This window comes from Mesoplodon mirus (genome assembly GCF_964341445.2).
Source record: "Mesoplodon mirus genome assembly, chromosome: 9".
Classification (NCBI taxonomy): domain Eukaryota; kingdom Metazoa; phylum Chordata; class Mammalia; order Artiodactyla; family Ziphiidae; genus Mesoplodon; species Mesoplodon mirus.
In genome coordinates, this window is record NC_138985.1 from 13404230 (window position 1) to 13428789 (window position 24560).

General features: G+C 32.2%; 1 protein-coding gene across 4 annotated transcripts in view; it reads left to right on the forward strand.

Annotated features, from left to right (window-relative positions):
- The window catches only part of CACNA2D1 (calcium voltage-gated channel auxiliary subunit alpha2delta 1), a 499056-nt gene that overhangs the window by 411506 nt on the left and 62990 nt on the right, over positions 1 to 24560 (forward strand). For all 4 annotated transcript variants that reach the window (XM_082632141.1, XM_082632142.1, XM_082632144.1 and 1 more), the window contains 7 exons: positions 1189 to 1293; positions 13801 to 13879; positions 14786 to 14835; positions 15996 to 16085; positions 19749 to 19826; positions 21752 to 21826; positions 22099 to 22173. In XM_082632141.1, coding sequence (XP_082488267.1) covers positions 1189 to 1293; positions 13801 to 13879; positions 14786 to 14835; positions 15996 to 16085; positions 19749 to 19826; positions 21752 to 21826; positions 22099 to 22173 — 552 coding nt within the window. The remainder of the gene's footprint in view (positions 1 to 1188; positions 1294 to 13800; positions 13880 to 14785; positions 14836 to 15995; positions 16086 to 19748; positions 19827 to 21751; positions 21827 to 22098; positions 22174 to 24560) is intronic.

Here is a 24560-nt window from a genome sequence, read left to right on the forward strand (position 1 = left end):
TTGTCTCAGTAACTTTTATATTGATTTGATGTTGAATTGATAACATTTTTGAACGACAGAGTTAAATATGTTTTTAGAATTTCAGATATTTCTTTTTACTTTCTTTAATGTGGCTATTAGAGGGTTAAAATTACAAATTATGCTCACACTGTATCCCTTTGAATATTGCTGAACTAGAGGGTTGACATTTTCGAAGAAGCTGAGCATTCATAAATTAGTGTGAATCTTTTGTTCTCAACACTTTCACAAACACATTTCACAACAGTAGAAAGGCTGAGATTATAATTTCAGACCTCAAAGAAGTACAGCTTTCTAAATTAATTGTGCATTTTCATGGCCCTTTGATGCTTATCCATTGTTTACCTAAATCCAACTCTATGGGGACTTTAAAGAAAGGGTAAGAAAGGATTTACCACTGGAATTGAGTCTTTCAGGATTGGAATATATGTGGCTGCTTGCGAGCAGATAGGAGAATATTCTGGAAGTAGCTGTCAACATTTACAAAGATATGAAAGAGCCCTGGGCATTAAGGATCAACACTGCAATTTCAGAAATGTAAAGTGAATAAAGTAAGATGAAGGAGGAAAGAGAGGAACAAATGTTTGTGAACAGATTGAAAATATATGTGAAAAGCTATGCACATTTTATTAATATTATTTCTTTGTTTCTCGTGTAAATTATAGGGGTATAAAATTGACATCATGGCCATTACTTAATTTAAAACCCATTTATTAATTAACCACTGAGAGGTTATTATGTGTTAGGCATTCGTCTAGGCAAAGAAACAACACTGAACAAAAATGACACAAGTTTATGCCCTTTTGGCATTTAACATTCTATTGGGAGAAGCCAATAATAAAAAGACAAATAAAATATATACTACATGTAAACAAATGTGAAACGCTATGGAGAAAAATAGAGCCTGGGAGGGGAAAGTTGTCAGGAAAGTCCTCACTGGTAAGGTGACATTTGATCAGAAACCTGAAGGAAGGGAGACCCGTGGGTGTTGGGAATGAGGCAGAGCCCCTGTGTGGGGATGCATAGGTCTGGCTTGATCCAGGAACTGGTTCTTAGAATTGACTTATTGAGCAGATACTTCAGTCAGTACTTGCAACCTGTGCATGCTCTTTCCATATTGCTTTTATACTCCCTACCTTTTATTATGAATGATATACATTTTTTTAACAGTATAATGTGTCTAGAGCCAACTGCAATAAGATTATCATGTTGTTCACGGATGGAGGAGAAGAGAGAGCTCAGGAGATATTTACCAAATACAACAAAGACAAAAAAGTGAGTGTAATTGTTCCAGTGTTTTAAATTTAATAGTAATTTAGGCGGTTTTTAAAGAGAGAGTGGCGGGGGTGGTGAGGGAAGACATTTTTGGTTAAAACATTAGTGTGCTGATTATAAAGTCATACAGATGGATTATAAGCTAATCACTGAATTAAATGTTAGATATCTTCTCTGAGATTCATAAGTACCTTATGACTAATTCATTAATAAAATAATTTGAACTTATAGAAGCCTATATAGGAATATATTTGTTTCTTTGTTTGTTCTACTGCAGAGGAAAGTATTGTAGAAAGACCTGTTCTGAAAGTTCACCCATGTGGCTGAACCTACTGATAGTGTGGAAAATATCAAATGTAACTATTTTTTCTAGCACTGCTGCTATCAGCTTATTTCAGTTTTCTGACTGGCTCTCCATATTTTGTAAAAGAACAATGATTCTCAACTTGGTTTCTTAAAATGCTAAGGATCCATAAATAAGTAATAAAGAATTATAACCTATATCTTGTGTTTCCAGACTTTCAACAGAAATTTTATGTTTCACAAGGGGACTCTTAAGGGTAAAATGGCAATTTACTTGGCTTTTAATTGAAATTTTTACCATTTTGAGAGGTGTGACTCATCATTAACTCTAATGAATTGTTTTATATGTGTGTGAGGAATTAAAAAGAGAAAAAAATGTATATTAATACATTTAGGTAAATATACGTAAGTTATATATTTTGGCAGGCAAAATATTGTGAATAATGGGGTAGAGTATTGATGAAAAAATCTGGGACACTTTGAAATACCCTTAGGTACTTTAAAAATGATTGGAGTTGAAAACATAGACATATTGGGTTGGCCAAAAAGTTCATTCAGTTTTAAGTAAAAATAAAAGACACACTTTTCATTTTCACTAGGAACTTTATTGAACAACATATTCATTAACTGAGTGACCTTTTTGACCAACCCAATACATATAACTTCAAATTATTCACAAAATTTTTTAATACTCAACTCTTTGATATTGCATATGCTATTAAAGTATAATGTCATATGACATAAGTTTAATGCAAGGGTTAAGTTTTTTTAAAACACCTGGTGACTTTGATTATACAGAAGAGCCATTCCTTTTGAAAAAGTTGATGAATGGACTGAACTGTTAATAGACTATGAATATTTTCAAATGGTAACTTGATTTTGTGAATATTTGTTTCAAAAACATCAGTAGAATGAAAAGTAATGGGAAGATACAGATGTATTAATCTAAGATGTAGTGTGCATTACTTACTTTATTTAGTAACTACTACTCATTGTTCAGAATCCTGGGCAATCATCACCCCCTGAAGGATGTTCCTGACACTTTCCTCCCACTTCAGGCTCGTGCTCTGATCCCATAGAGGGCAGTGTATTCAACCCTACGCGTCCCTCACACTGTATTCTACCCACAAAATCTCTTCTCTGTTCCCTCTCTAGATGACAAGGTCCTACAAGACTGGGCCTTTGTATTGTTTAACTTTGAACCGTCAGCATCCTGCAGAGAGCACAGATTCAGAGATAGTTCTCAATACATGGCAATAAGTAACTTGAGTATGTCTAACAAAAGTTGGAAGCGTGATTTCTGTTATAGAACAAATTCATAATTATAGAACATAACCTGGAATAAGGACTATTTCGCTTATTTAAATATTCTCAATAATGTAACATTACCATGTTTTGAAGAACTCAAATTTAATAAAATAAAGTTAGCCCAAATTGAACTCTATTAATATAATATATTTATCTCAATATTCTACTAATTAATCATACACTGATAATTTGGAAGAGACTTCTTAGCATCTTATAGTCATAATTTCAAGTATATTTTATTATTTTGTGATAGAGGTGTATAAGTGCAAGCCCCACTACTTTTCATTTTTTAATGAATATAAATTTAGATAAGTCTTGTCTTTAATTTTGTTATCATCTGAACCAACCAGCAGGAATATCATTCACCTCTGGATATTTTTCTTCAAAAAGGAAGAGTTTCTTAAACAAATATGGCAATGAATGTTACAACCTATATCATAATTTGTGCCTAAGATATATTCTGATTTCAAAGATTAAAAAAAGAAAAAAAACTTTAACAGGTTTAAATAAAAGAATTTAAATGTATAAAAAGAGAAGAAATTTTCATCTAAACTTTTTTTCTTTCTCTCCCCGAACTCTGTTTGTATATAGAATTAACACAATAATATGTCTTGGAGGCATATCATAAGTTTATTTTTTTCCTTTTTTTAAAATATAAGAGGTTTTATGCCATAAGGAAAACAATTGTATTCTACCCTCTGTTTTCACAAATTGTTCAGTTGATTGAATATATGAAGAATTAACTAGTTGAAAATCATTTTTCTATGTATATATCCTAAAAATGTCCAATCTAAATATTATTATCTTGAAACACTGCTTCTCATCCCCTTCACCTTTTATAGGAACTCCACGTTTTAAACAAAGGCATTTTGCAACATGCTAAACCACATAAGAAATTATTCATATTGAATTCATTTTTGTAAAACTGACGAATCTAATCTTACTCAACAATCCTGCTGTTTGCCTATGAATGTTTCTGTGCTTTAAGGACACACACTTCTCCTAAGGACATATAATTTTTGTGAATTCCAAAGCAACTATGAAAATTAAGTAATCAGTGCTTAGTTTCTGTGATTTTAAAATAAATGTATGATTAGCTAAGAAAAGTTAAGATGTCCTTGGAATTAGGTACTACATTTTTTATGTGAGTCTTATTTCAGTGATGTAGCAAAGTTCTGTGATACACACTCATACATGTATACGTACTTACATACCCAGATATATGCACACATATTTATATCTGTTTTAAATGGACATTCCTTCTGTCCATCATATCTCCAGGAACAAGGGACCATGTGTGTAACTTTGGCTTAGTTCTCTTATGTAAAGTTCAGTGAGTAAATTCCGACAGGTAGTTGAGAAGTGCTTAAGGCATGAGGAAGTAGAAATCTGAACATAAACTAATTTTTCTAAAATCTTCGCAAATTTGCTAAGAAATACTAGGAAAAAAATAAGACAGTCAATTCTGGGTGAAGCTGTGCACACACACATGTGTGCATGCATACATTTTGTTTTTTTAAAGATGGAAGAGCCAAGTCATTATTATATGTTAAGGTTAGTAAAGGGATACCCAGACAAGAAATCTTATAGTTACAAAACAGAGAAAAGATAATTGATGGAGACCCTTGAAAGAGGAGGGATTGAGAGAGATACAGAGCACAGATATCTGAATTGGACAAGTAGGAATTATATTTCTGGAAACATTGTTGTACCACATTTCATACGCACTTTACTTCAAGTTCAGTGGCTTTTCGAATTTCCTAATGTGGGAAAACCACATTAAACACAAAATTTGTCTCTTGGTATTTGTATGTTCTGTGTCCACTAACAGTGAAAATAGATGATGGCAGACAACCACTTTTAATTCAGTTATATTTTTGAGTGTATTTGTACTTTGTCAAGACAACATTTACATAGTTAATTGTTTATGCCAAGGGTGTATGTGTGCAAATAGTGTGTAAATTTACCTACTAAAACAGTGTTTATATGTGTAAGAGAGGTTTTTTTCCACCATCTTCAAACATGGCTTCAAACGGTTTTGGGTGAATTGTCAAACCCTTTCTAACTTTCCCTCCTTATTCAGACTTCTCTATATCTTCCATTCATCCACCCAGTCTGAGAGATTTGCTGCCACAGACACTGATATGGAAGATCATTGTCTATCTTTGTCATCTAAGGATGGGTATTGGTATGACAGGCCAATTCTTTACCTGCAAAATTCATATATTACATAATAAGTTTATCAACTCAGAACTTCACTAGCCACATTATCTTTCAAATGGCTGATGTATAAAACTGAATTTGATAGAGTTAGTAAAATAAAAACTTTCAATACATTTAAAAATTCTATATTCGATTATAACTTTATTTTAAAGCATGCTCTTCAAGATAGAAGTTCCCTTGTAGCTTAAAAATATCAAAATTACAAAGTCACAAAGTTTGGAGAGCTTTTAAAGAAAAAAAATCTGAAAACTACTCTTTGAATCCTACTTTCTCCCCAAGCCTCTTGCTTGACATTAATGTGGCTGCTGAATGATTCATTTAAAGTCATTTTTCATCCAGATGACATTAGAAATCATTCAGAGCAACCCAGGTAGGTGCGATGAGATACATCCAGAGAGCTGATGAATGAGGCTGCAGATATACAGCACAATTTAATGAGGCCAAAAGGTTTAAGAATTAGAACAAAATGTTTGGGTTCTTTTGAAATGTATTACTCTTGGGAATTAATCTACCTGATTATAGATAGGTACAGTTTAAAACTGAGTCCATGGTAATCTCCTCACACAGCTGTTCCACATTAAAATGCATTCACTTTCTAATCTTTACCTGCAACTATGCCATTCCTTAGGGCTCACCCATGTGTACGAGACTTCCTTAAAAATGGTGCCAAAACCAAAATGAACTCTATCGTAGAGTGCAAACAAATGAATAAAGGAAAGTAAAACCAGACACAGAGTTGAAAGATAATTCCCAGACCTAGGAAAATTAAAAATATTCGATTTTCTGTATAATAGCAAAGGGATTTTGGTTAGCAGTACACACTTAAGATTGTCTAGCCAGCTAGAAAATAGTTCTCGGACTCTTAGGTTAATTCTCAGAATTAATCAAAAATAAAAAGGCATTCAAAATCTATAAAATGAAAATTTCAAAATAACTAGTAAATCAAAAGAGAAGAACAAATGGGAAGAAAGCATACGATAGATGTGGAATAATTTTTAAAATAAAGAATGCATAGCCAAAGTTATAATTGTCTGACAATAGATGCATTATTTTTTTTAATTCTTTAAAAAATGATTGGCAGTCTTTTCTATTTTTTTTGTCAGATCCAAAATAGTAGAGAGAAATAATTTATAGGCTACAAAAATCTAAATCAAATCACAAATGGCTGAATCTGCATGTGTGTTTTATACAATAAGAGTGAAAACTGTCAATTACTTTTTCAACAGATTGTAGGGAAAATAATTCATGGCAAATAATTCATTGCCTTCTCAATTGTCTCTGCCTGGCTTCTCCATCAGGAAAGAATGAAGCCTTTGGAAGGAATGTTCAAACATGTGATAATGAAGGGCCTTCAGACTTGTAGAATATTTAATACTGTTTAACAAATACACTGCTTCTGAAAAGTTTCATTTCGTGTATTTTGGCACTTTCAACAGTTTCCAAAAGATTTTTCAGCTTTAGATTAGGAACTGTACCTGTGTTCTAAAAACCAAATATATTATTTATACTGGACTTATGGTATAGCTGAAAACAATAATTACAAGTAACACTGGCCCAGTAGAGAGATGATCAATTTAAAATGCATGTGTGTGCGTGCATGTGCATGTGTGTATGTGTCCTTCTCTCTGACAGATTTATTTACACTTGCTTTCTTAGAATAAACTTAATGTTGATAATTCATTGCCTTCAGGTACATTCTCTTCAGGTCTGAGTAATATTACTTCCATACATTTTACAGAGTCCTTAATTTAGTAGCTAAAACAAATCCAATGAAAAATGAGAATAAGTATTACATTAAGCACAAAATATATCGCAAGACTTAAGCCACAGAGTGCAAAAAATGCACTCGAAATAATTTCTAGGTAGAATTGTGCCACCTAAAATTGGGATTGCCTTTTGTTTGTGTGAAATCTTTCTACCAGGAGAGGCACTCTGTTCTGCTTTTTCTGTGGCTGCCTTATTCTCAGATTGAGAACTCTGCTTGCCATGTATCTCTGCACAGGTATTCCCCGCTCAGTCTTTCTAGTGTGGTCTCCTTTCCCCACACACCTTCTTTATCGTTCTCTATTTCAGCACCATCTTTCCTCTTTGTTTTCTTTCTCCTAGATTACCATTTTTATTATTTTAATTATGTATTTATTCACCTGTTATCTTGAACTCTCCTCTATTAAAAGCTCCATGAACTAGGGGTTGTGTTAGTTTGTAAACCTACCATTGACTCCTTAGAGGCTAGCAAGGGCTTGATTCACAGTGGTTGCTAAGTATATTTACTGAGGATGCCCAGCATAGATAAATATAAATATGCAATAAGTAAGCTCGAAGGTAAACTATAAAACATTCATAAATGTTAAAAAAAACTCAATAACTTTGCTCTTTTAAAAGCAAATAATCTAAAACAATTTTTTCCTTATAAGTGGAAGGTAGAGTGAAATTTATGTTCCACTCTTGGATATGTCATCTTATAAGTAAGTAGGGAGGGCTTAAGTTTATATAAAAAACAATTGTATTGATGGCACCTCTCCATTCACCCTCATCAGTCCAACACATAGTTTTTCATGAGTATTCTCATAATTAGTGTCAGTGAAGTATTTAGCATTACCCAAGAAGAACACCTGAAATAAATCAGTATATTGCTTATTTCCTGGCCTCTGCTGACAATAGTCTTTACAGAGCTATAACTGCTTGGAAATGAAATGTGTCCATAGCTTATTGCTCCTGTGTCAAGTACTATAAATGTATGCAGAGGGAAGGGAAACTCAAAATTACTTCCTTATAATCTGATAATGCAAGGGTGATTCATTATAATTGTTAAAAATTTTAAACACCAACATAATCCTGAGGCATGTAGCTATGTTACGTACGCACATGCAAGAGATGTGAGCGAGATATCTGCTTGGTGCTTTAAGATCATGTAGGCAAAACCTACTGCATTTTGTTTTCCTTTTTTAAAGTTGCTTTGTGTGATTTACTCAGACTAATTCAAAGGTCACTTATGAAATTCTTGCCTTCGTCAGACCCTGGGCAATTCCATGCAGATATATCTTATATGGACACAATGGCATTTAGACAATATTGGCTCGTTTTCTTTGGAGTTTATTGCTAAATGCAATAAAACAAGCCAAATTTGTTCCTTTGGGAAGGTGTTACTTCAAGTTATTTTAAGTTCTTTTTAAGGCACGAAAGCCTAATATCCCACTAATGGAAAATGTTACCTCATTGAATTCTGATAGTTTGACTGTAGGAGACATTGTAGTCATCATCATCGTCATGGTCATCTTTATTATCATAGATAATATTTATTGTGCTTATTATTTTCCATATAATACAAAAGATTTTCACGTATTACTTCATTCACAATTGTAATAACCATATGACAAAAGATGTTTATTACCATCAACATCATCCCCATTTTGGAAATAAAACCAAAATTTGAGACGTTAAGGAACTTGTTAAAAGTTAAACGGCTACTACGTGGCAAAGTCAGTCATTTAAACGATCTACAGTCCAAATTTCATAACCTCATGTGGAATGCACTGTCTGATTGTGTGTGTCTCTCTCTCCAGGGCAGGCTTGTGGCCATGCCAATCATCATTTGCCCACCCAGGATCTTTTCTTCTGGTCGGATAGCAAGGCTTTACTGCTAAGGGACATATTTCTCACAGCCTTAAGAGGCTAAGAAGGATTAAACTAAGCCATCAGATCTTTGCAGGCTTGTAAGAACCTTTCAGATCATGGGCTTTATAAAATAAAGTGTGAAAGGTGCATTTGGACACTTTTATTTATTTCATAATGCTATAAAACTAGAGATGTAGGTTATTTTAAATGCTCTGGATTCTGGTACACTTGTGAATTATGGAAACCACTGTAGAATTTTCTCCTAAAATATTCAGTCCAATCTAGTATTTTTATAGGCTTCATGCCAAAAACTTTAGTACGCACAGTAAATTAATAAAACCCATTTCTGACATCATTTTTCTAACATGAGTCGATAGCTGAAGTTTTTATTTTAGTTTTATTGGCTTTCTTTCTTCATAGTCTCATTTCCATTATTCCTTGGAGATTTGCCTATTGTAAATTAAACTTGAACTCTGGGTAACTGATAATTGTTGAGGTGACAGTTTCCAGTAACTGGGTTCTGCTGGGAAACAAGAAATTCCTATGGCTTTTAAAAATAGGTTGACCCTGTGGTTTTGGAAAAATCTTAATTGAAGACAAGTATTTTAGTCTTCAACAAACAAGACAAAATAAAAACCAGAGTAGCGGAAGTCTAGAACTGAAGGATAAATCAGTGGTGTATTGTAAGAAACCAATCAATAACCCAATTTGCTGTTAATTAAAAGTTTTCTCTGATCAAGTATCTCAGGCTTCACATGTCAAATTTACATCTTGGAATTCTAATGTTCTGTTCAGAGAAAAAATGATTTTTGAACCAACTGAAGGCCAAATTATATAAATTTGCAACTAATAATTGAGACTGATTTTTAATTGTTTTAAGTTTAATTTTATTAAATATGCTCTCAAATTACAATTTATTTTGTGAATATTCTTATATAACTAAGCATGAGTCAATAATTATGAGTTATTTTCATTCTCTAGGAATAATACAGCACATAAATGGTTTAAGTGTATTATACATACTTTAATTTGCCTGAAAAACTTTGCTCATCTCCACTGAGCAAGTCAGCGTAACATAAAAGAAAAAGATTATGAATTTACCATGATATAAGTATATGAAACAACCCAAATATAAAATGCAAGACATCTATCAGTCCGGTTTTGGCTCTATTATAATAATGAACTGATTTATATGTCAGATGATATCAAAGTTTGTCTTATGTCCCTCTGGGAAAACATTAAGACCACTCATTTAGCTATTTTTTTTTCATTTAATATTTATTTCTATTTCTGTATAAGGCACTATAATAGATACAGTAGTGCAATCTTGGAACTGTTTTAACCCTAGCCAGCGTTTATTCAATATTACCTTCACACATTATTTCTGTTAGAGACCTAGACTCCAGTATTGTGAAGAATATTTTTCAAAGCCACCTATAACTGTGTATGTTTCATATATGACCCTCACAGAGCTGAACATTCTGAAACATGGCCTAAAATCAACCAGTTCAGGATCATTTAGCAAATTTTCTAGGAACATTTCACTTAGAAGTCTCCAGTATGTATTTGTTACATGGATCTCGTATTGTAATTATCAATGTAAAGTTAACTTTACTTTAATGAAGGCCTGATTTAAAGTAATAATTTGCTTAATGGAGACTTCAGATGAAATATTTCGCTTGTATGACTGCACATTGTGTTTCAAGTTATTTTATATGTCATTTTATTTGTTTTTATGTAAGACCATGTAAATACACTAATAAGAAAAGAACTCTAAAAATACACATCTTTGAGAATGTAATTTACCTTAATTTCTAAATCATGCCTATTTCAAGGAATCACTTTATTTTTTCCTTTCCCCAGAATTATAGCTAAGGAAAAATGGTACACTTAAAGAAGTGAAAACCACCAGAAGAATGAGGGGATAGCAATCATCTCTGTGGATTTGGCATCTGGAATTTTAGTTAGTTCATTAACTCTTCCACGGGGTGGCAGTAATATAGTGTGGAATAGGAGGAATGAAACTATCTAAAACTCCAAGTGGAAAGTTAGGATATAAAAATAATCAAATTTCACCAATTCATTGTGTACATGCACTATGAAATGTTGAATATCACACCTCCTTATGAAATCAATGAAGTTAAAATCCTTATTACATAATTAGCTAAAATGTGTAAAGCAAAGCCAAATTCAGCATGGGTACAGCACCTGGGATTGAAGTAATGTTTACGTTGATTTTTTTCACTGTCATATAAGGAATTAAAAAGTGTGAATGATTTATATTAAAATTTTCTCAACAAAATATATATTTATAAAATCATTTTAGAAAATTCTAAGATAATCTATAAAATCATTAAATTTTTACATGCATATGTTTTGTGTGTATGTGTGTATCCCCCAAGAGAAAAATAAGCATTTTAGAAATATTAGAAAAATTTTGTAAATATTGTAATGGTAAGGCAGTTGCTGAAACTATAGAAAGGTTGAATTTGTAATTTTTAAGATTTTAATAACCATTGGTAGGAAAATTTCAGAAGAATAATGTCTTTAAAAATGTCTAGGGCCGGGGCTTCCCTGGTGGCGCAGTGGTTGAGAGTCCGCCTGCCGATGCAGGGGACACGGGTTCGTGCCCCGGTCCGGGAAGATCCCACATGCCGCGGAGTGGCTGGGCCCGTGAGCCATGGCTGCTGAGCCTGCACGTCCGGAGCCTGTGCTCCGCAATGGGAGAGGCCACAGCAGTGAGAGGCCTGCGTACCGCAAAAAAAAAAAAAAAAAAAAAAAATGTCTAGGGCCTTCCCAGGTAGTCCAGTGGGTAAGACTCCATGCTGTCAGTGCAGGGGGCCCGGGTTCCCGATCCCTGGTCGGGAAACTAGATCCCGCGTGCGTGCCGCAGCTGAGTGTCCACATGCCACAACACTTCATTGTGGCACAACTGAGAAAGGGGTAAAAATTATATATTTGTAATATGGGAATGATTCAATCAGTTAATGCAGCCTATATTCAAATAGCCAGGGAGGGACCTATGTGATAAATGAATAAAGAGAGAGAGAAAAAAAAAAGCCTAGTGTGCAGTAAAATTTTATTAAATTATAATTAATTATGACAATGTACACTTCGACACCCAGCTCTGATGCGGAATTCCTCAATTTGAACAACCTCTGAGGTCTCCATGGAGACCAACGATGGGGGTCAGGCAAAACTTTTGTAGTAAACAAATAAAACAACAAGTTTTGTTGTTGGTGGTGGTGTTTTACTAGCATGATTTTTGGCTGAGTTGTGTTTATTTGGACTATTTGATGAATAACATCAGTCAAAATAATCACATGGTGTGTGTCTAAGTGTAGCCTCTATGTTATTAGAAATGCTTGATTTCTAGGCATGTAGATATAATAATTCATTTAGTCTTATTATTTATTTCTTTGTACTGAAAAGTATTCTATGGAAAGCATTTTACTGGAACGCTGTCGTGGTAATAGGATCGACCAGACAAAGCAGTGCTTTAAACTGAAAGTGTGAGACATGCTTTCAAATGTTAATTATGAAAGCCATCCCCAAGTGCTTTCTGGAGCATCTTGATTGTTTCCCTGCCCTGAATTCACGTGACAGTTTTTTAAGGTATGGCAGTTAAATTGAATTGTTAGTAGGGTTGCCAACCTGTTTATAAAAATATTTCCATTTAGGAGTAAGTTTTACGATGTAAGTAGTGACGCTACATTGAAATACATAGCCCCCTAAATGACCCAGTTGAAGATTTTAAGGAAATGAGACTGCATTTTGCATTTTGAGGGATTGAGAGAGAGAGAGGTAGGTGTCACCAATTGCTGTTAAACTAGAACCAATCATTTGTCCTTACAATTTGAGGTGATTAAAACTCTGACGTATGGCTTCTTACATAACTAGCCGAGGTAAACCCGGATGACCTAAGGGTGGCTCATGTAAAACTTTACAAGTGAAACAATATCCCTGATGTACATTTTAGGGCAAAGATTGTCATGATGTGATCTCGGTGCAGTCAAGACCAGCAAAAGAACAGAGAACAGATGTGAAATCTCTTTTGAGATTTGTGCTCTGCAGTTGTGCAAAAGATGAAACAGATGAAACGGTTAGAAAATGTCAATTCAAACAGTCAGTCGACATGAATTAGGGAAAAGCTCTTAACATAGTTCAAACCAGACCATAAATTCATGGAAAAGTGATTTTCTGCATGTTTATCTTTAGAAAAAGCTAAAATGATCAACTTAGAGTACCTGTTTACTTAGATTACTAAATTGGTAAAAATCGATATAAATCAAATAGCCATTTTATTAAATACTTATTGACATCATTGAATTTATCTTCTATGCTTTTATACTATTTAAATTCAGTGGCTTCCAATGAATATATAAATTACTATAATTAAATACTATCTCAATTAAATTTTTAAACATTTGCATATTACATATTAGAAACAGTCAATATTTTGATTCATTTTAAAAATGCTAGGAGCTTAAAATATTTATCATATATGCCAGTCATCTTTTATGGAAAGTAAGTAATATGACTAACATCATAATCATACATGTGCATCCTAAGTATCTCTATGATGTGAAAGTAGTGAAACCATCAAGTATAATGCCCTAAGCAGCTAAAAGTATAATGACCGCCTTTCTATATACATTTTTATAATCTCATACCTATGAAATAGGACTTTTTTTTTTTTTTGCAGTGACTAAATATGTGAATAATATGTCTTAACCAAGTGAGACAGGTGAAGTTGGGTTGAACCTGAAAGATGCCATTTCTACTAATGAAACCTTAGTCATGATCCTGCCACAGGATTGACATATGGTGCAGGGCACCCAAGTACTAACTTAAATTTAGTAACTGAAGTCTATATTTACAGTAGATTATGTGGTTTCTCTCTGGTGCCTTCCTGAGTGACTTAGTGGCCTCAATTTTTCTTGTCACATTAATTAACTGAAAACCATGCTTTTACATGTTTTTTATTTTAGTTCTTTTGTTTTACCTTTCAATTAAATTTTATGCAGCCTAACATATACCCATTTTTCAATTCACCAGGTACGTGTATTCACATTTTCAGTTGGTCAACATAATTATGACAGAGGACCTATTCAGTGGATGGCCTGTGAAAATAAAGGTAACAAGTCTGTTTACTTGACCACATTTTATTATAAGAAGAAGAATTTGGTAGTTGTTAGTTCTACATCTTATCATTTAAAATATTCTAAAGTTATAGCTAATTTTTTATAGGAATCAAGGCAAGAATAAGATGCTGAAGATGTTTTCTATTTAAAAAACACACACATAAGAAACTTTGATATTAGTGTTACATTACATAAAAATGCAGACATCTGATCATATTGTACATTTATAAAGGAATATGTTTTATTGCATGATACTAATGATGCTTATTAAATATAACTTGACATGAAGAATTAAGAATGAAAGAATATCTGAATTATGTAAAACTTAGATATCAGGAAGTGTGACACAATATGTACATTTTTTTCTCTGAGTGGTTAAATTATTGTTTTTTTAAATGTCTTCTTATACATTCCTAGGTAATTCAAACTTTGTGTAGTGAACCTATATTTCTTTTATAATCAGACAAAAAAAAAACATGTTATTTGAAAAATGCCGCATGTCAATAAAAAGAACGTAGATTTATTCTGAAAGCTATTTTTAGGCAGGTATTTTATATGAATATAATAATTGTTAGATACCCATCATTGTGTATTTTTAATAATTTCTTCAATGAAAAAAAAATTGTAATGATACCAGGCTCCCTACTGCTTTGTAGAAAAATAACATTTGTTTTATATAATCTATGAAATGTAGTGAAATTTCTCATAAAGCCTGTGTATTTGCCATGAGAATACATTCATCAAACATTTTCCAGATTTATCAGTGGTGTTGATATTTTAGTGTTTGCTCAGTTAGAAGTGCTCAGTGTCTCCTACAAAGCCATAAAATAATTTTGTGGTCCTTTATTATATTGTAATGTATATATGTATAAATCTGTATATATATATTTTTTTTTCAGGTTATTATTATGAAATTCCTTCCATTGGAGCAATAAGAATCAATACTCAGGTATGTTTTTTTAAAACTTGTTTAAAGTATTTTTTCAAACTAGGATATTTCTTCGCTGCTTTAAATATGCTCAGTATGGAGAAAATGGGTGAAAATGAATAAATGATTCATACTATTCCATTTGTAATAAAATGATGAGTATCATGGTAATGTACTGGTTTTCATTTCATTAAGGTTCCAAGAGTTTTTAAACATCCAAAACCCAGGCAAAAACACATGAGTATATTTTTTCCTCTCAGATGTTAAAAACATAATAGAAAGTAAATACAATCAATTTACTAACAATCTCATCATATAATTTCAACTTGGTTCTATTGCAAATTATTTAAATGAGTTTCTCCAAGTTGTAGGTACAACATAGAAAAGTAAACAATAATTATTACAACTTACAACAAGGAGATGATTTTTCTACAACCATTCAGTTGAAAACATGCTTGTTAAATAACGAGGGAGATTGAAGCAATTAAGTTAATTTAAATATATATTATTTTTAAATATTCCTAAATTGCTGCTTAAACTCATTAATTCTAAACATAACTGAGGGTCTACAAAATAAACTAAGTCAAAATTTAGCACAGATAATGTGGCATTTGTGGAAATGAATACTGAATACATTGAATTTTGAAATGAAACAGCAGCTGCATTTAAGCCTGATGTCTAGATTTGGCACAGTATTTCATGTATTTTTTGATCTGTTTAAATATAGTTTTGAATTTCAGCCAAATAATCTGTGATATGAAAACAAGTACGTGGCTGCTTTATTATTTCAAATTTGTGTAGTTCCATCCAGTGAATAACAGAGCCTTAAATAGTTTAGATTTAGATTAGCATAAAACAATTCACAAGGAACCTATTTCACTTATTGTTGGCTGAACCTCAGAAAGAGAATATTTTGTTAGTAGAAAAAAAACTGGGGTAGATACATTGTATAAATAATATAAGTCAAATATTGTTGATTCTAAGTATGCAGACATACCATTTATGGAGTACACAAAGTAGGAATTGAATGATTATATTATTAACTTTCTTAATAATTTTGATTCCATCTTCATTTTTAACTCTAGATAATTTTTTCTCTGTGGAGTTTTGTGGGGGTTTTTTAGCACTGCATTTCTAGTTTTCAACCACCGTAACTCCTTTTTATGTATATGTATATATAGGAATATTTGGATGTTCTGGGAAGACCAATGGTTTTAGCAGGAGACAAAGCTAAGCAAGTCCAGTGGACAAATGTATACCTGGATGCACTGGTAAGCTAGGCTGTTCAACCAAAAACTGTCATAACAAAAGCACACAGCTGACTTCTGTTTCTTTCTAGCTTCCATTTCTCTTTTCCTGTTCATGAAACCCTTTCAAAATTCCTTCTGTCACAACCTTCTTTGCTAGAATTTAGATAATTTACATAAAAACATAGACATATGTAGTGGAGAACCACAGATGTAAAGTGTTATTTTTCAGTTGCCATTGAGGATGTAGAATTTCAAACCTCTAATCTTGAATTTAAGACCAGTTTGATAACTTTTTGAATTTTTATGTAAAAAAATACTAAAGTCACATGAATTAGTACCTATTACTGCAGATTTTGAACAGGAATTGTGAAGAAGGTATTTTTAAAATAGACTTCAGCTAACAGAAGCATGTATATCCTCCATATCTCAAACCAGACTCAACAAAACTCAGAAGTACATGCAGTTAAACAGAAAGTATCTTACCCTATCCTGGAACAATCACAAACCTAACCACCTCTTCATATATAATTTCTTGCTTTAGATTCAACCCCAAATATTTATGGAAATAGCCATCGAAGTGATCAAATCTGGTGTGAAATAACAAATAAAAACATGTTAATTTGTCCACTACACAATAGAAATTTTAGTACAGGTATGCCATCAAATTTCAAAGCAGTGGTTTTCAACTGGTGGTAATTTTACCCCTCAGGTCATTTGGAAATATCGATAGGTATTATTGATTGTCATGACTGAATAGGGAGGGTTTGCTACTGGCATCCAATGAATAGATGCCAGGGATGCTGTTAGACATCCCACACAATGCACAAAACAGTCACACACACCCCCAACACACACACATACACACACACAACAAAGAATTATCCAGCTCAAAATATCAATAGGGCCAAAGTTGGGAAATCATGTTTTAATGTAATTTTTACTTTCCTAGTATGAAAGTTATCAATAGTAATTATCATATTTAAGATTTACTCATATGCTTAACTTAATTAGAGAAGACTTTATTAACAATTTTACTAATATAATATATTGGAGAGACTTAAAATATTAAGCCCTGAAAAGTAAATGCTAATTCAATAACCCCTTTTCCTACTTGGAGTTCAATTATATGCTGATACTACTTTCCTGAATGCAATGATGAACCCAAAGGGCAGAATGCAATCCATTTAGAATTACTTATCATTTGGTTCTTGTAAAATAAACATACACAGGAAGTTAGAAGAAAAATAGGCACTATTAGCAGCAGCCTTGCGTGCTGAGAAAGATAAAGTGAAGCTTGCTTACCTCAAGCCCTCGCTAAAATTACTGTCCAGTGTTCCTCCTTGACATCACATATTTATTTAAGGTCACATGGTCAACTAAATCTATGGTCAAAATGTTTCACGTATCCAAATCCATCACAGGACAAAGTATGATAGGAGGAGTCAATAACTATGCCCTGTTGTATTTCCTATGACCAGAAGTTCATTAACCAGCATGTCTGCCTTGTTGGTGAGGTTCTTACTGATAGCACAAATGACTTTAGGAAGAGATTTGGGTTCTAAATATGATGTTCTACCAGCTGAAAGTAAATGTAAAAAAAAAAAAAAAAGGAAATGAAGCAAATGAATTGTCTAGTCAGTGGATATACAGAGCATTCATTTTACTGACTTGAGAATAAAAAGTGACTCATCTTTCATTTCTAAGTATTTGTTTATAATCTCTGAACGGAACAGATTCAAAATATATGCTGGTCAAATTAACAGTTATTTTTAGAAGAAAAAGGTAAAAATAATCCAACACAAAATGTAATGAATATAATGAGAAAAAGGAAGATAGCTCTGGAAATCAGAAGAAAGAAGGCCATATATTTGGGGATAGAGCAGAGTGAGGTTAAAAAGATGGTGTCATGTTAGCTAAATATATGAGTCTAGGTAAGGTTTCTAAAATTGGTGATGAGTAGTGAAATCAGAGAGGGGAGGTGCAGTATGAAAATTGGAGAAGTGCTGGGTATATTGAAAAAATGATACCTCAGTCACTTTTGGAAATAATGGGAGATGAGAACAGAACCAAGACTGGGACAAAATTGTGGAGGGTTCATTTTATTTGGGAGACAAAGTGACGTTCTTTATGTTAGAGAGATGAGAAGAGTTGCACCCTAGAAACTAAACATCAACTAAATTCCAGGAGGCAGAAATCTTATTTCTCTTTTTTTAGAGACTTGCACAGTGCCTTGGAATAGAGTACAATTTTTTTGGTCTGCTTAATGAAGGAGGGAAAAAATGGAAGTCAGGCACAAATAAGTTCGTCCATAAATGTGTCTAGTATGTTAGAAAACTAGTATCTCATTTGGGGAGCACATATTACCATATTGAGAAGCAAATTATGGTATTCTCTGTAAATGTAAAAGTTATGCAAAGAAAAAGAGTGCACCCATATATACCTTATCTTATACCATGCTACCATTTTTAAAACTGTACATATACACATATGGTCGGTCCTCCATATCCGTGTGTTCCATGTCTGTAGGCACAACCAACTGCAGATTGAAAACATTCAGGATAAAAGAATTTCAGAAAGTTCTTAAAAGCAAAACTTGAATTTGCTGGGCACTGGCAACTGTTTACATAACATTTACATTGTATTTACAACTGTTTACATTTATTACATATTATAGTTATCTAGAGATAATTTGAAGTCTATGGGAAGTTGTGCACGGGTTATATGCAAATACTACCCATTTTATATAAGGGACTGGAACATCCATGGATTTTGGTGTCTTTTGGATACTAGGTTTCTAAATTATCTGTAATCTGCCTTTCTTTGAGGTGGACAGTTTTCATTGCAAATATTAATTTGCATACTCAATTAAGGATTTTTCATGGTCACATGTTCTTCCTTAGGATTAAGTAGAAAGCCAACATGTATATCATACAGCCAACATGTATATCATATATCATACAACCAACTACATGTAGTCATTTCCTTAATTTTAATTATTTTTATTATACTAAAAGGCTTCATGACTGGACTTTCATATTTGATGCTTGCAGTTGTCTTGTCTGCATCATTTCACTTTGTCAAAAATCACTATTTTAGAGAGTATTTAGAAGCAATATTGCTTCTTTTGAACATCATAGTATACTTACCTAGAATACCCCAGAGATGCAGTATCAGTAACATGTTTTTTTTTTTTCTGTTTATAATGTTATTCTGCTACACATCTGTGGTTTAGCATGAAGCCTTTGGCTTAGGGCATGAAAAAAGTTAAGAATGAAGCAAAAAGAAAGGAAGGTTAAATAAATCATTTGAAACAATATTTTAATATCACTCTGCTCATGGTGGTCCCAGGTATTAGGTGAACTATCACTCACTATGAAAGAAAGAGTGGAGGGGCAGGGTTACTGAAATGTTTAGTGTAATTTGATTTTTATACTTATTTGTAATGCTCTGTTAAGAGTATTATTTTAGATGTTGTGTGCTTAAAGAACCGCCTAGTAGATCCTGCTTATTTCTAAGACATTTCATTGCCTTTTTAAAAAGTAAGCTTTCAAAATCAATTACTAATTTTTTTGTGACTGTTTATAAAGTAACTAAAATGCACTGTCAGATATCAAAAACTAATGCAGAATGATAAAGTTTAAATTGTAATCTTAATTTGACTTTTCTCTCTGAATCTATTTTAAGGAACTGGGACTTGTCATTACTGGAACTCTTCCGGTCTTCAACATAACCGGCCAAAATGAAAATAAGACAAACTTAAAGGTTAAAAGTTAATTGATAAAATTAATAATAATAAATGATAAGCTATGACGTTGAAGCTCAGTGTGGATAAGATATTTCTATAAGGAAATACATACAATGTAACTGTCTCGTGAGGCGGGAAGTAAAAGGCAGCAGCTGCCTATGTGATAACCACCTGGGAAAAAGGAAATGCAGGTCAAGTTCTCAGTTCCCCAGAGCCAAGATTCAACTTAACTCTTTTTAACTATGACTTGATGAGAACACAAGTTCAGACTCTGGGAGTAATTACATGATAAATGGGCAGTACTATTGTGTGCACATTTTTAAATGCATCTAAGATATCCTTGGAGTTCAGAAAGAAAAATCCAAAGAAAAAAACCATGATGATGTTTGTATCAGGTGTATAGGTACCTTTTTAGAATCACTGCTCCTCCAACTTACATTCAAAGGATAGTTTTTTTAATTGTCATGTAACTTAAGGATCCGATTTAAATGATAGTTCTCATTATTTTTTCCTATTTTTTTTAAGATTCAGGAAAAATACTTAATGAGTTTCATTAAAAATCTTAATTTCTATAGTGCTGGTAATATTGTCAATGTAATATAATGCTACCAACTTGAAGTTCTACAGGTTTTGAAAAATATGTCTCTTGTACCTGTTAAATTGTCTCATTTTTAAAAAATACTTTTGATTTTAAAGTAGGTTTACACTTCTGTTTCTTAGCTTACATAAGAAGGAATTTAAGAATTTAAGAATGTGAGAGAAGTTAAGATTTTTTAATGCTAAATACTCATTTTATAGTTCAGTTGACATTCCTGATTTGAGGGAAATTTATTTCCAGTTTATAATGAAATGAAGTTGGTTGCACTAAAGTATTGTTTGTTCACTTACTATAAATGTCAGTGGAACTCCTTATTTCAATAATGTGGCCATAGGAAACATTGGTTATTCCTCTTTGGGGGCCCATTACCATTCTTAACTATCTGCTGGTTCTAGTCATCATAACTCAGGAAGGAGTAATTCTCTAACTCCTCATGTAGATTATCTAAGGGATTGCTTAAATTTGGGGTATTTGATCAGACTAGGGTTGATTCATGGGAAAAGAGCACAGTTGTTGACATGACTTTCTCATTCTGTGTGCACCTGCACAAAATTTAAAATGTTCTTGTGATAACCATTAACTGGATTTTATGATTTTCTTTGTAACATTTTGATTTATAATTTATATAACTACATTTAAGACGAAAATTCCTGATTCTGAATTTTAACACCATTCACATCCTATGTCCCATAGAAGATTATGATAGTTTACCACATGACCTTTTTGATTTGCAACTAAAACTGTGATGCTCATTGTTTGGTATTTAGAAGTTAGCAGCAACCAGAAATAGTGTTGTAAGAATTTCTGCTGTTTTATTAAAAATAAGGTCACATATTGTACTTTTCACGTATACACAGGTATTATCAGCAGCAAAAATCCATGGTTTTCTCATTCCATATTGCCTAATTAACTTTAAACTGGACATTTATTTGATTTCTTAATCATAGCATACCAAAAAGTTAGTTTACACTCACAAACACACACACACACACACACACACACACACACCCCTACAGCTGCTGACTGTACAGCAATTAAAATAAGTATTAGTTCAAGAAGTATCAAATTTAAAATTTCACATATCTTTTATACTTTAGCTTTAATCATCAAAAAATCATTTAGATTTTTTAAACTAAATAATAATGATACAGTTGTGGGAATATAATCAAAGCTGAGAATCATTGCAAGTTGATACCAAAAGTGCCTCACCCTTACATATATATATGTTTAAGCTAGTATGGAATACAACGATTTTCAAGCTGAAGGATGAACGTATATAATAATTGTGTAGAAATATGTAAATTTTCGGTAGAAAATACACTGCCTTTTGCTGTCTTATTATAGAACCAGCTGATTCTTGGTGTGATGGGAGTTGATGTGTCGTTGGAAGACATTAAAAGACTGACACCACGTTTTACAGTAAGATGCAATTTACTCTTTTGGTAACTTTTCTGTTTTAAAACTCTGTACTAATTTAGCTTGTTTTTAAAACACTTAAAAGGAATTCTCAAAAATTTTGTGCCGTTATCTTAGCAAAGGGATTAAATATTTAAAAGGATTCTTAAAAGAGTGTAAAGATATCGTTATCTTTCTTTATGCTTTAAAATATGTATTTAAGAATTTTTTTTAAAGAATGTGGATTTCTGACTGTGACTCAGGAATCTTTAAGGTTGTTTCTTATTATTTTTCAGCTGTGCCCCAATGGCTATTATTTTGCAATTGATCCTAATGGTTATGTTTTATTACATCCAAATCTTCAGCCAAAGGTATGTATATAATTTATTTATGATGATTAGCATTCTGTAAGAGTAATGATTAATGTTCTTAAAAGCTTCATCATTTTTAAATTCACTATACAGCACTAAGTATAAAGGAACATTATACCTGTAACGCTAATAGATAACAAGACCACAGTTTATAATATATGAAGGTGTGAAAACAGTTTTTGTTTTCTCTTACCTGTTTAGTTCTGAAATGTTTCTATCCACTATCCAGCTAACCAATACTCCTATCTCAAAGGCAGCCATTATCACCTCCTGGGCCTGAGCTTCACACATCCCACTTGGTATTTTGATTAGGCTGTAAGGTGGTGAAGGAGATGGCCTGGATAAGTGTGAACTTGAGAGCATTATTCATGTTCCTCTATGCATAGGCCATTTGCATTGCCCTTTTTTTTCTGGTAATTATCTCTTCCTTTCCATCTGCCAGGCTTATAAAGATATGTATGAAATTCAAAAAGAAAAACTCAAATGAGATGGGCTTCAGAAATGGGAAGGGTTTATTAATCAGGGAGTTATATGGAAGTGATAAAATTCCATACATGAACCATTGTATCCTAATCTTTATGCCTGTTTTCCCAAGACATAAAATACTTTCCTAAATGTCTTATCCAACTCATTTCACTTTTCATTAATGCTTCACAGATAAAAAACTTTATTTATCCAGAAGTAAAATTGGCAAAACCTTATGTATTTTTAATTTATAAGCATCTTCAAGTTATTATTTAAGGATACTTTAAACCACGCTGAATGGAAATATATACAGACTTATGCATATAATTTCCTTCTCCCCAGGCATGGAGATTTAATGTTAATGATGTTTTAGGACACATACAAGTATGTATGTGCATACACACACACACACACACACACACACACACAAAGTTGGGTCATTAAAAACTGTTCAAAAAATAATAATTAAGAACCATTAATATTGAATGTAAAAACATATTGAATGGTTATAGTTAATGTCTATATTTTATTTCTCACTTTGGAACTTATTTCCATATAAAATCCATCATGATCTAAATATTTGCTAATCGTATGTAGCTGCTGATCACCCTGCATTCTTTTTAAAGTTGTTATTTTATTGTAAATGTGGTATAAGCATATTTTCACATTATTATTAGTCTATCACAGCTCTTTGAAAACATATCATGTTAAGTTCCTCTTAGAGTTGTTCATGATTGGCTAATCATTCTATGATTTTTCCATAATTGAAAATTTTTAAGTCTTTTTAAGAGTTTTTAAAATTTACAGTATTATTTTGTATTATGTTTGTATATCCAGTGTATTTTAAGTTATATTCCCTTAAGTAAAGTGATTTAAATGCCGTAATAATGTAATGTGCTGAAGGGTGTGAAGGATCCCTACTTTTACGTAGTTGGACATTTTATGATTGTAAGTCTTAATTCCTTCCCCGGAAAGATCTAAAATATGTCATAAGACAAAATAATAAGAAAGAATAATTAGAATAATAATTTATTAGAATAAATAATAATGATGTATATATATAAAACCATCATTTAGAGGTAATTATTTGAAAAGGGTTTTCCCCTTTTCTACATTCTTGTACTAATAATCAGTATTTATGTAGAAAATATTTTATTACTATTTGAATGCTGTTAACATATATTTGACTCATATTTGGAATAATCAGTTTACTAAAATTCATAAAATTACAAAGAAAATATAAATTCTTTAGAAATTCTTATTAAAGCCCAGGTGATTTTTCTTCAGGATTATGTTAGCTTTTCATATTTTTAATATAGGAGATTATTATAAGCAAGTGTGCAACAGAAAAAACTTGTAGAAAAAATATTGTTTTAGAAAACCATTAAAAATAAAATGTTTGAACAATCAATATATTATTTTTGTCTGAAATTCATGCTTGTGAATTAACTATGCTTATCAGTTCTCATCATTAACAGGTTAAATACTATAATTTCTTTTTGTGGGTGACAGTGCTTGCTATACAGAGAGATACAAGAACCTGATAAAGGATGATATAGTATGATAGTTGTTTTAGAAATTGACAAATACAGAGGACCAATATGGTTAGAGTAATATACTAAGAAAATTCATCCTAATTTTTTCATCCAAAATTCACCAATAGAAATAAAGGAAAATAATGCTACATTCCATAGTACCCATTATTATTTAACAAGATCAAAGTCTAATCTTACGCAGGTATCCTTTGCTGAAAGCCTTTTGTTTTATTCTTGAAACTGTAATCTTAATTCATATTGTTTCAATACAATTTTGAAGTTTATAGAAGGCAGAACAAGTGTCCTAAAGCCAATAATATCAGAGAATAAAGTAGCTATGAATCTGTTGCATATCTAATTTTCTGAGGAATCATGACTTATCTTCTC